Source organism: Solanum pennellii, chromosome 4 (genome assembly GCF_001406875.1).
Source record: "Solanum pennellii chromosome 4, SPENNV200".
In the NCBI taxonomy this organism is placed as follows: Eukaryota; Viridiplantae; Streptophyta; class Magnoliopsida; order Solanales; family Solanaceae; genus Solanum; species Solanum pennellii.
The window spans coordinates 65,097,135-65,111,075 of NC_028640.1; the positions used below are offsets into that span (position 1 = coordinate 65,097,135).

General features: G+C 26.7%; 1 protein-coding gene and 1 long non-coding RNA gene across 2 annotated transcripts; one reads left to right on the forward strand and one right to left on the reverse strand.

Moving 5' to 3' along the window:
• Positions 1-4,124: 4,124 nt before the first annotated feature.
• On the reverse strand, positions 4,125-5,041 carry LOC107017485. Its single transcript, XR_003577701.1, has 2 exons — positions 4,667-5,041; positions 4,125-4,543 (listed from the first exon to the last, which is right to left on the reverse strand). It is a non-coding gene; the product is annotated as an uncharacterized LOC107017485 (long non-coding RNA).
• A 6,792-nt stretch (positions 5,042-11,833) lies between these two features.
• LOC107017933 (ethylene-responsive transcription factor ERF060-like) lies at positions 11,834-13,603 on the forward strand. Its single transcript, XM_015218228.2, has one exon. It carries the CDS (start codon positions 12,226-12,228, stop codon positions 13,333-13,335), a length of 1,110 nt encoding a protein of 369 aa, XP_015073714.1. The 5' UTR covers positions 11,834-12,225; the 3' UTR covers positions 13,336-13,603.
• The last annotated feature ends 338 nt before the right edge of the window (positions 13,604-13,941 follow it).

Consider the following 13,941-nt stretch of genomic DNA (forward strand, 5'->3'; position numbering starts at 1 on the left):
ACCTTCTTCTGATTATAATTTCAGAATAACAGTTTTAAAAAAATATTTTAAGTTACTTTCTCTTTATTATTTACTTACAACCAATATATCTATTTACATATAAAGTTAGAATGTTAGAAATAAATAAGATGGTGTGGTATATTTCTATCACCTACCGATCACATTTATCTTTTCTCTAAATTATTTAGCATGTTTTTTATTTTTCTTCACCAGTGTGATATTGTAAAATATATTTTCAAAATTTCCTCTTCAAATAATTACTTAATAGTATTATTCCGCATAATTGATATTTTTTTTACATATGTAACTTTTATTTTTAATTGTTAATTAATAAGATTCATGACTTCAAAACCTTTCATGTGGATAACCCCCTTGAGTAATTAATGTGCAAGTTATATAGTTTTTCTTATCTTACTTAGTTGCTACAAATAACAATTTTAAAGAGATTTTCTATAGAGTTTTTGTATTTTATTAGTATTTTTAATTTTTTTTATATATTATAAGTTTATAAGTGTTTATTAACAGATATGTTTTCTAATTTATTAAATTATTGGTTATCAATTTATTTAGAGTAACTTTTTTCATTAATATTTTTTTTATGAACACTGTATAATTTAACTCTCTCCTAAAATATAATTTAGAATTTACTATAGCCGCATAAACAAAAAGAAAATTTCCATGAAATTATTTTTCTTTCTTTACATGTTTCTAAAGATAACATACCAAATAGATTATACGAAATCAACTATATTTAAAATACTAAAAGCATATATAGTGAACAACAAGTTGAAAAATATAAGTTATTGGGTTCAATGATAATAATATTTGACTCAAAATATTTAAACAAAAAAAATTATTCATAAATCTAATGAGGTCCGCGCGAAGCGCGGATATGTTAACTAGTAGTAAATGAAATTTGGACATAATATATAGTACAAAACAGTCGTGGTCTCGTTGAATTCATATAGTAATCAAGATGTTATGTCCACTATTTTAGATTAGTTAAATTGCGTTATTAAAAATGCCACTACATGCATCAATTAACTCTTTTATTTCTTTGCAATTATTGTACATAGTGGAAGTCTATCCGTTAGCCATAACGATTAGACTTAGGAGTTCTAATTTATTAATTAAACGTTTTGAATTTATTTTTTCTTGAGTAGTGGCACACTTCAACTTCTCTCAAAGCCATTTTATTTTCTTGATAAGGTTTAAAAGTCTTAATTTGTTTGTGTTGGCAATTGGCATCCACTTTTGTCAACTTCTACGCTACTAACATCATAAAGTTTAGTTTATTTAGTGCTCTTATTATTTTTAAAATAATGAAATGTCCACTATATATCTGTATATATATGATCACTAACGAACACAACAATTGAAATAATAAACGTGCATGTTTACCTTCATATAAAGGTCAACTAATATGATGGCACAGAGGGGTGGAGCCACCTTTTATTGAAGGCTTTGCATATTTATCAAAAAATTATATCGTATATAAATGTTAGAATTTTAATTTTATATATATATATATATATGCATATATGATCAGTAACAAAAATTCGTGTGTGCTGACTTCCTCCTATTGGCGCGCTATGTATTGTACAAAAATAATTAGGGTTGACATTAAAGAAAGTCAACCAAAATAATTTGGTCAGAATAATGAGTCATGCTGGCAATAATATTCCTTAATGCCCCATAATAGCGTCAATAATGCAAATTGTTGTTCTTTAAAAAGTCAATCAGAGGTTATGGATGAATATAGTGGCAAGAAGAAATAAATTAAATGTCATAAGGTGATTATTAAGTGGATCAAAGTGCAATTCCTATAAGATGTGTGTTATGGAAAAGAAGGTCAAAGCACTGAGAAATGCTTTGGATTATTAATCCTAATCACAGGTTTACCAATTTTGGCATCACTGAAAATCTGAAATTAAAATGTATGTATTTAATTTAGGATATTACGTAAATTTTAGAAAAATTTACTAATAAATAAGATTATATATTATATATCTATGTAATTCTTAAAATTTATCCTTACATAAAAGGTGTAATAAATTTATGAGAAGTAAGGTAACATAGTCGAAATGGGCAAAGTGGAAAAATCACAACCCCATGCAATAAACATGTATTATGTTCATGGTTTGGAACATAATTGGTTGAGCATCCCTTAGCTTGATCTACCTAAGACTAGATTCATTAAAGACATTGAATACAAGAGCTTAACTTTAACCAAAGTAAAAATTGGAATCCAAAGGGTAAAAATAATTATCAAAAATTTTAAAGAGGTATATTAATTTTTTTTAAATTAAAACAGTAAAATCATTAATTTATCAGCGATTTTGTTCGAACTTTTTTCACTTTTACAAAAATATTACTGCCCATGCAACGTTTACATAATTTTTAAAAAAAATCGCTAGCTAGGCAGCAATTTTAGAGGGGAATTTTATTTTTATTTTTTGTGGGAAACCGCTGCTTGTGGAACTTTTTTTCTTCTTTTTTAAAAATTTGGTGACTTGGCAGCTTCTATTTTAGTTAATTAATTTGTTTAAAAAATATTACTACCATTTTATTTCTTAAAATCGTATTAAATATTGGCGAATTCTTTTTTAAAAAAATAAATTTTATAATTTAAAAATAATAACTGGCAGTGATTATTTTTTTTAAAAATAAATTCCACCAAAATTGCTACTTGGCAGCGATTTTTTTGTTAAAAAAAAATCAGCAATTTTCCAAAAAAAAAAAAATCACAAAAATCCTTCAATTCTTTATATATATATATATATATATATATATATATATGTTGCAATTGCAACGATTTTTAAAAAATAAAATAATTTGGATTTTAAAAAAAAACAAAATTATTTAATGAAATTTTTATTAACAATTGTAATGCGATTTTTATTTTGACCAAAATTCAAATAAAATTTTACAAATATTTAATACAATTTTTTAAAAAAAATAATTGACAGATAATTTAAAAAAAAAACAAATTACTTTAACGGATGTCTTGATTTTAAAAAAGAGAGAACAAAAAATCTATAGAAATCGCTGTCAACACAGCGATTTTCCAAAAAAAGTAATAACTCTCACTAAAATCACTATCTACTTGATTTTTTTTTTAATTTTTTTTTATAAAAAACGATGTTGTCGCAGCGATTTTAACTTTTTTAAAATAAATCCACCAAAACGCTGCATTGGCAGCGATTTTCTTTTTAAAAAAAGAAAAAATATATGGATAAAATCTCTGATAGGTTAGCGATTTTATCCTTTTGGTTAGAAAAGAAATTGATGTACCAATTTAGAATCTTTGAAATTTTTCTTTTGCCCTTTAGGTTTCGAACACATAAAAATTGGAGTTTTTAGCTAAAATTATCCCTCAACTATGATTGAAATCTAATGTACATCCTTATATTATCTAAGTGAGCAAAAACCATCCTTATACTATCCAAAAAATAACAAAAATCATCATTCAGTCTATTTTTCATTAAGAAACTAATTGAACAAATAAAAGAAATATATTTTTTAATTTGGTCATGTGTTTGCTACATCGAGAAGATCAATGTTAACTAAAGAGAATAAGGATATGGATAAAAAATAAATATTTTATTCTCATAATTTAAATTCTGTGTGTTGTTAGTTTATATGTTTTATTGGTTGCATAATCAAGTAAATTGATTTGCAACAATATACAAGTTTTGAAATATTCATACAGTAGGATCCAATGATTTGAAAGATTATGCAAAAAAAAATCATTTTAAAAATATTATGTGTAATTATTTAGAGATTCTCTTTAATAAAAAAAATATATAGTACGTATATACTATATAGACAATGCAATTCACATTTTATACAATATACAAAAATACTGGTAATTTAGTGAAATTATTTAGGCGTTTTGTTGTGAAAATTAAATAATAATTACTTTATTTGAAATTTTTGAAAATGGAGTTATATTTGGACAATTTTTTTTATAAAGAGTATCTAGAATTTGAATATATTTTGTCCGAATATTTTCATCCTCAATTTCTAGAAATAAAAAAAAAAATCATCCAACTTGATTAGCTTAATCGTATGGACATATATTCATTCGACTTGACACATTTTTTGTTGATGGCTTGAGTTTCTTAAAAAAATAAACAGAAGAATGAATCTTGCAACTTTTTGAACAGTGCAAGGATGTTTTTTGTTCACTTTCATAATACAAAGATATACTTTAAATTTAGGTCAAAATTTAGAGATGATTTTAGCCAAAAACTTGTAATAATTATCTAATTTAATTTTCTCTTTCAAGAACAAGAATGAACAAATCTTTTTTTTACTGTTGCAGATTCATGAGCATACAAAAAGGGTTTAATTAATACTATAAATTGTCATTTGATTGTCCAACAGGAAAATTATGGAATGAGTACCCACCCATATTATAGACCCCCACACATGCCAAATGAAGCCTTCACTAAGTAAGCCTCAATTGGTGTATATATCGATCACATGAGGTCCTTCTCAACGTGCATAGTGTCCATCGAGGCCATTGAATTAATCAAAGCTGCCATAAATTAAATAGTCAAACCTTGGTACAACTTCCAACACATGCATTAAAAAAGCCACTATAGGACCACTTTTATCAAATGAAATTGTTCATAAAATAATCAAGTGAAAAAGAGTATACCTTGTAACTCTCTTTTTTTCTCTCGATTGAAGCTCAATTATTTATATTAAAACTTAATGTCTGAAAATCTCACGTTAAGAATAACATGCTCACTAATATTTAAAATAATTCAAACTCAAAATATCTAATAAAAAATAAAAATTACTTACCACACGGTCATAATCTTCAAATAGTTAGGGTCTGCCTAACCCTCCACACTGTGGTGGCTAAAGAATTGTCTATATGTTTTTTTTATATATATATAGAATTGTCTATATGAATCAAGTGTATATGTTCTTTTTTCTTCTATAGAATTGTCTATATAACTCATTGTTTGAAACTCTCTTTTGAATGCTTCTTGATTGGACGTTTTTCACATGTAGGAAAGCACATCACCTTACGCCATTGTGTTTTACATCATTAATATAATTATTGAGCTTATATATTAGCAAATATTTTGGAATTTTTCTTTTGTTAAACGAGGAAACTTTTTAAGTATAATAAAGGCATAATATGTAAATGTGTTCTTTAATTTAGTCTTAATTCATATTTATGTTTTTCAATTTTGAATATGCACAAGTAGATACTTAAATTTGTATAAACTTGAACAGGTAGATACATGAGTTACGTGGCACGATGCATGTAAGATACCATACAGGACAAAAAATAACATGTATGATGTCATGTAGGATATGTATGTCTATTTGTTCAATTTTATACAAGTTTAAGTGTGTAGTTATGCACACCTAAAGTTGAAGGGCATAAATGTGATTTTAATCCAAATTAAAGGACATATTTATGTATTATGTCTATAATAAATTTAGTTATGCTTCATAGCTATAATTTACATATTTATTAGTTGTAATTATGATTTAAGTTGTCTTATTTATATATAATTCGGAGATTTGTATAATCCGCGGATGTATTTGTATAATTCAAATATTTTTATATAAACTCGAAATAACAAATTATACAAACACAAACATTTGAACTTCAAATAATTATACAAATTATATTAGATAAAAATAATACAAATCATATTATGCAAATTTTGAAGTATACAAAATAAATAAACTGAGTTATATAATTATAGCTATAAGTAGGTTGCAAATAAAAAACTTTAAAATGCTTCCAGAATCTGCCTATCTTTTTAGAATTAACTCTTTAAGTATTTTTGCATCCAGAATAGGAGAAAGTTAATGAGAATAAAACAACAAAACGATGATATAGGGTCGTTTGATAGAAAGTATTGAAATAATGCTTTATAAAGCGTATTAGCAATGTTTATATTAGTGAATTGCATTATAAGAAAATTATGCGAGGATTTTTTTTAGGATTAATCTGAAAATTTACAAGAGAATAAATTTTCTAGGAATTTTCATACTAATCCCCAAAAAAAGCCTCATGTAATTTACACTTTTCTTATAGCTTGCATTAGTTATACATAGATTATTTATTATACATTATTTTATTTGCTATATTAAAAATAATATACATTATATAATAAATATTTATTTACAAAAATATTTTCTACAATTATAATTAAATTTTATTTATTAAAAAATTAATTCATATATATTCTTATCATTATAAAAATAACTTACATGAACCTTTTATTTACATAAACCTTTCATTGTTTAGTTTTTTTCAGGAATTGTGTTACGTAGGTAGTTTCTCTTTGGAGAAAACATACACAAATAAATAAATAAATAAATAAATATGTGTTACGTTTAAATGAAGAGAAGCATAAGGGGATAAAAAGAAGAAAATATTGGCATTATCTACGTGTGAATGCATTCTTCTTTTTTGAATAAATAAGGGCAGCTATTTTGAACGTGGCGAGGAAGTGTTATACAGGTCAGAAACGACGTCGGATAGGATAATCAAAGGGACCCACCCACTTTCCCATCACAAATGACGGAATAGTGGGGCCCACATTTAATATTCGAAAGAAGCTTCATTCTCACGCAACTTGGGAGGATCATGTGAAACCATGCCAGTATCTCCAAAAGGCCCATAACCTCTTCCATTTCTTATTTTTGGGATTTTTATTCGATATTTGTATTAGATTCTACGAAAATTAAATTTTTATATTTTTAGTAGCGATACTGTCGATAGAAAAAGTACGGAATTTGAGTTTTTGATTAATAAATATGAATTATTCTATTATTAAGTTAATTGTGTTCTTAATTTCACCTTTGGGAGAGAATTCAAATAAACTAATATGAATAAGAAAAACAATCAATGTTAAATTTAATCATCACTATTTCTATTTACTGAAAAAGGTTCTTGAAATTCTTATTGTGATATGAAACGATGGAAAATTTGAACAATTCAAAAGTTTAGTGAAAGTTGAAGTTCATAATTAATTGATGATTGAGATAAAATACAGATTAATCAATTACAATTAAGTGATGTAGGGTACCAAAAAAGACAAATTTTATCTACTTTCTTGTGGTTGTGCATGATTTAAAGATGTGACATTGCATTTAATTTAACCTTTAAAATTAATACACGAAGAAAAATATCATCCAAATTCATATAAGAAAACTGTTATTTTTATTTGGGCTTCAGTTATCTGTTTGAGTTTTAATGCGTGTTAGATGGTGTTGGGTGCGAGAATGATTTGATTTTCACTAATTTGTATTGGAGTCGACAAGTTAAAATTCAAATAATGTTACATGTTCATATTCACTTTAAGCATGCATCTATAGTTTAAAATAAGATAAATATTAAATTTAATTAATTTTAAAAATTAACTCACAAGAAAAGTCTAATTCTTACTTCATCAGTTAACTTTTAAAATTAAATTAAATACGTGATACGATAATTAATTTAAATATAATCCTTAGAAAATCAGTGGCCGCTCTATAAATGTGCACGCACCAATTTAAGCGGTGAAACCATGAGAAAAAAAAAATCAGAAACCTAGCATTAAGGGGATGATAATAAAACACTCCACGTCAGTGAATGAGTAAAATTTTTGACCTTGCGTCTTTTTTTTGTATTCATTGAGATGAAGACATTTAAATATAATTAAATTGAACCATGGTTCACATGGACCACACTATAATTAAAGTAATAGGTGAGAGAAAGACGAAATTGCCCCTACACGCAACTCTAGAACGTACAAGCAATGGGCGCCGCAATTGACGATAGATTGTCTTTGTCTTCTCCTGCCCACATGATTATGTTCTTCACTCCACTATCCACATTCAATTCTTTTTTTTATTTTTTATTTTTAAAAATTTATTTACTTCCCTTCTACGTCGGTACTTTGACTTATTCCATATCCACCACCTAACCTTTTAATTTTATTATTTTTTATAAAATTTCTCATATTCATATAATAAAAATATATATATTTTAGAGTGTTAGATTATAATTTATAGCTTGTAATTTGATTTTCAAAAAGCTAAATTAACTAATAATATGAATGGAGAAATTATTTCTAATTAATCATATTTTTTTTTGTTTCATTGTATTTGATTCATATTGACTAGAAATTATTTAAGAAATTTAATTTTAAATAATTAATATTTTATTTAATCATTCAGTGATAAAAATAATATTTAAAAATAATTTCATTTTTGATATAGTAATCAAAGTTAAATGAAATGGGGAATATTCACTAATTAACCTCATTGTCACGGTACACACGATTATTATTTATTTTTTTTCAAGCCGATTTAAGATATTGGTTCTTTATTATTGCATTTTCTCATCACTTACAACTAAGTTGATGTTTTGGAATATGAAATAGGTTAATAATTTTACAAGTTTCAGGACAATGAACCCAACACATTATGCCTATTATAACTAATTTTTATTTTAATTCGTCACTAAACCATTTCATTATTAAATCCATTTTCCAAAAGTTATTGTAAACCTGGCCTTGGAATTTAAATTTAAAAAATTTCGTCTTTATCTTCTTTTACTAGGTCGAAAGAGGTGATTTATTTAAGAATATTTATGTGTCATATTTGTCCATTTTAATGACGGAATTAGATAGCAGTGTGCATTTGGTTAGATGGGAGTTGGTAGAATTTGAGAATGATATTCAAAGGAGCATTTGTCTTTTGTTGTGTCAAGTTACAAAGAGGAATAAACGACTCTCTAGATATTCAAGGGCTACCTTTATACATTTCTTTACTTTTTTTAAAATCTAGTATGTATTAGTTGATAAACAATGAGTAAATATATACTCATCTATTGACTAAAGACTCAGTCTTAACATTTGTATAACTTTAAAAATAAAAATATAGTTTATAGATTCTTGATTTACTCAATAAAAACTTTTATGACAAATACTCCCTCCATTTTAGTCGGGAGAAATGATTTTTTAGTTTTTACAAGAAAAGATTAGTCCGTGACTCTGTATTCTTTTCCATCAGATTTTCATTTGTAAACATAAGACATTTTATTTTATATTTCATTTGTACACATCAACGTAACCTTATTTTAAATCACGTGGTATCGTTTATATTTTGAGAATTAAACTTTTTAACTTTCGAACATAATTAAATTTGTTAACTTTTTCAAAAAAATTTCACATATTCGAAAGCTACATTAAAAAAAATCCCAAATTAATAATAAAAAAAATTATGATCGAAAAATAACTCATTTGATAAAAAAATCAGAATAAATGAAGTATTAAAAGGCCGTTTGATTGCTGATTGAAAAGAAGTTATTCATATATTAATTAAAATTAATTTAGCTTTAGATATTATTTGATTGCAAAAGTAAGAGATAATTTATTTAATAAATTTTTCTTGCATAAATAATGCACTATAACATTTTTTTGGTTTTCATATACAATATGAATATCCCAGTAATTTCATGAAAAGTACATATAGATTGAATAAGTATTAAATTAGGCATGACACAATTTTTTACCCAATCAAACACATGACTTTAAATAATTAAGTGTTGATAACATGAATTGAAGTACTAAGTGACAAATTGACAATGCATTTGTCTTGCTTTTTATTCATATTCGTACTCTTAATATTTCACATTATTTTTTGTAACTTTTTACAAACCTAAATTAGATTATTGTTTTAAGTTGAAAGTCTATTAGTAATAACTTTTTTGCGTCTAATTTATATAGGTAAACATTTCACGTAACTCTATCCTTTTAAGCCTTATTTTATTAGACTATCTTAAAAATATTAATGTTATTATTGTTATAGTAATATTTTTTTTACGTTCTATCATTTATATGATAAAAAAACATTTTTAGAGGAATAAGAAAGTGTGTTGCATCAATTATAATGTTTCACGTCTGATTGTCAAAGTTTTAAAGATACGTTGAAATGCGTGAAAATAGCCAATGTGTCGCTGAAACGTCAGGATACGGAAAACGCGTTTAACACTGACAGGTGGAGGTTGGTTCGGCGTATTAACTCATTAGTGGGTGTAGCCGATATAGTTGACTGGTTATTACCGGTCACTTTCTACTTTATTTTAAGACCCACTGCCAACTAGATGTGACAAGGAATGCTTAATTTAACTCTTTAACTTTACCTCAAACTTACTCCACCAACCTTCATCTAATTTTATATGTACTCGTATTTTCTTCAGTCGATTATTTTTAGATAAATTAATTTATTTCTTAAAATCTTGTAAAAATAATTAATTGTAAATATAATATGAAAAAATAATTTTTAATTCTTTTAAGAAGAACATTCACTAATATGGAAAGGGGTAGTCGTTTTTTAAATGTCAATTTAGCAACAACAAAATTTTATCTCTTAGTCGACAATAACACAATTTTTAGTTAATGCTTTAAAAAGATTTCCTCCCTCTCTGAAATTCAAACCTTAATATTCTTTTCTGGTATAACAAAAATTCCATCTTTTTAACTTTTAAGTATAAAGTAGTTTTAGTAGCTAAATTTTCAATTAAAAGGGAAGTTTTTCATGCATCAAAAATGTCCATTTTGGTAGTGTATGATATTATAGTGCAACTTGAACTTGATGTTGGTAAGATTTTCTTCAAATTTCAAATTAAACAGGATATAGTTTGTATGAAATGGATTTGAAAACGTATCATTATAAATTGAGAAAATGTACAAGTATCCTCTAGACTATAATTAAAATTTCAAAGACACACTTTAACTAAACTACAGTTATATTACCCCTGAACTTTTTTTTTTTTTTGGAATTTTGTGCACCTTTTTAGTTTACATGACATCAAAATATCGCCTCAATTGCGTGGAGTCACGAGTGTGCCGCGTAAGATAAAAAGTAGATAAAATTAATTATCAAAAAAATAAATTCAGAGGGTAATAAAACCTTAGTTTAGTTAAGATGTGTCTCTGAAATTTTGATTATAATTAGGGAGGTAATTATACAATTTTTCAAATTAAATTTTGACATACATTTCAAAGTTTGCCTTTTGTAAAAGAAGCTTTATCATTTTAAATTTCTCAAAAGAAAAACAGTCATGTTTAATGTAAAAATAATACTAAATAATAATGAGTATTATTATTGATTAACGATTTAATAAAATTATTTATATTTAATGATGTCTTAAAGATATTTTGATTCTTATATACTATAAACTATGATTTATTCATTTGATATTTTGCAAGAATTGCATATTTTAAAATAGTTTTTACAATTTGTGAAGTTTTTATTTTTGTAATAAGAAAATACGATACAATAAATTCAAATTGCATATTTAAATAAAAATTTTAATTTTATATCATTTTATTTTCATATCGTGCTTGAAAGTTGGCCTAAAAAAGGTTTTGACGCAACAAGTAAAAATTATAATATGAACATACTATTTGGTGACGAATTAAAATACTGTAATTAGAAAATAACTGTCAATTAAAAAAATTATAAAATTTAAAAATTTTAACAAAATATACCACCCGAGATAGAAGGAATATTGCCCACTAACTTTAATGGTAGGGGGCTGGTAAAAATAGATCTCAGGTAGTCCAAATGGACCCTATTTCTTTTAGGCGTATATATTAAAAATCATAATAATAAAATGATTGTGTTAATTTATAAATAAATATGAACATTTTTAAAAAGACTTAATTGTAAATGTAATAAAAAAAAATTAAAATAATCCATTAATATGAAACGAACGGAACGAATATAATATTTTTTTAAAAAATAAAATTGAAAGGAGAGAGAGAAGAAAGGCACATAGCAGGTCTTTAAATTGAGAGGCGATGTTCAACATTTCTCAGAGTGAAAAAAAATCAGTGAGGCTACCTAAAATATTGTGTGTGTATTTACATTTTCTTTTCCCCCCCTTCTCTAACATCCCCGCTTCTTTAGATCCCTTTCTGTTGTCGTCTGTCTTTCAATTTCAGAAATTTTATACAAAAATCAAACTCCCTTTTAGGTGTTTTGTTTTTGAAAGCCAGGTGATCCAGAACAGAGATCAACGTTCTCTTTTTATTTTTAAAATTGTTCAAACAACCACAAGGGTCTGTTTTTGTATCCCTAAAGGTTGGTTTTTTTTTTTTGATTTGTAGAAAGCTTTGTAAAAATCTCTACCTGTTGTGTAGTTTTGATATTAGAAAGAGGTAATACTTTTTGTGTGTTCTGATATTAACCATGGCAGCAGCTATAGATATATACAGCAGCAGCAGTAACTTGTCAGATCCTTTAACAGAAGAACTTATGAAAGCACTTGAACCTTTTATGAAAGGTGTTTCTTATTCTTCAACTTCTTCTTCTTCACCTTCAACTTCGTCTTCTTCTTTCTATACTTTTGGTGAGCCTAATTTGTATTCTGATTTCTGCACAATCCCATCAACGGCTACTCAAATGTTTTCTCAAGGGTATTCGTGTTTTGACAATATGGGTGTAGCTGAAACAGGTTCAATTGGGCTTAACCATCTAACCCCTTCTCAGATCTTGCAAATCCAAGCTCAGATCCAATTCCAAAATCAACAGCAACAACTACAACTACTACATCAACAACAACAGAGCTTAGGTTTGTTAACACCCACTTCAACATATTCTAAGAATCTGAATTCTACAAACTTTCTTGGTATGAAACCAGTCCCAATGAAGCAAACGGGTGCTACTTCTTCACAGAAAGCTACTAAGCTTTATCGTGGAGTTAGACAACGCCATTGGGGCAAATGGGTTGCTGAAATTAGACTTCCTAAGAACAGAACTAGGCTTTGGTTAGGCACTTTTGATACAGCTGAAGAGGCTGCTTTGGCTTATGACAAAGCTGCTTATAAGCTAAGAGGTGAGTTTGCTAGGCTTAATTTTCCACATCTAAGGCATCAATTAAACAATGAATTCTCTGATTTCAAGCCTTTGCATTCCTCTGTGGATGCTAAACTTCAAGCCATTTGCCAAAGCTTGGCTAATCCCAAATCAGATGACTTGTGTTCTAAATCTAATTCCAAGCCAAGAAAGTCCAAAACTGCAGCAGTTTCAGTGGATTCAAATTCAGCTCAAGAATCTTCATCAAAGTCCGAAATCACCACAGATGATTCATTGAAAGAAGAATTCAGCTATCCAGAAAATGGTACTATCAAGATTGAGGCTTCATCATCATCATCACCCCCTACACCATCCGAGGAATCATCATCTTCGCCTGAGTCTGATATTACTTTCTTGGATTTCGCTGAACCATCTTTCGATGAATCAGAAAACTTCTTCTTACCCAAGTACCCTTCCGTGGAGATTGATTGGGCAGCTCTTTGATACTTTGTTATAGTATTACTTTTTTTTTTTTTAAATATATCATGTATGGTGTCAGGTATGGCCTCCTGCAATGGTGTTTTTGACATTTGCAGAGGTTGGTCTATTAGTGAATAGAGTCATGTAATAGTGAAGGTCACTCACTCTCCATCTTGTTCATGCTGTGGTTTTTGTATATGCATGAACCAAAAGGGAGAGACTTTGTATCATGTATGTTGTGTCTTGTTCATTTCTTAGCTTAATATAATCATATATAATGTTTTAGTATGTATCTACACTTGTGCATTATTGAAGTGAATATTGAAAATTTGAGGTAAATTATTAAATTATTAGTTTTATTTTTAAATAGTTACAAAAATACTCTTTTACTTAATTTTGATATAATCTGTTTCGTGATATATCAAGAGGCTTTTAAGTTTTGTAAAATTTTGAAACTCACAAGTGTTGAATTCACAGATTTGTCATAAAAAATTGAAAAAAATATTTAAACATTCTCTAGGAAAGACATAACAAATTGTTTCTATCAGGAGACTTGTAATTAAAAGCCGAGAGTAATATTAATCTGATAAATCAATATATATATATAAATGAGAACCATAGACAAGGTGA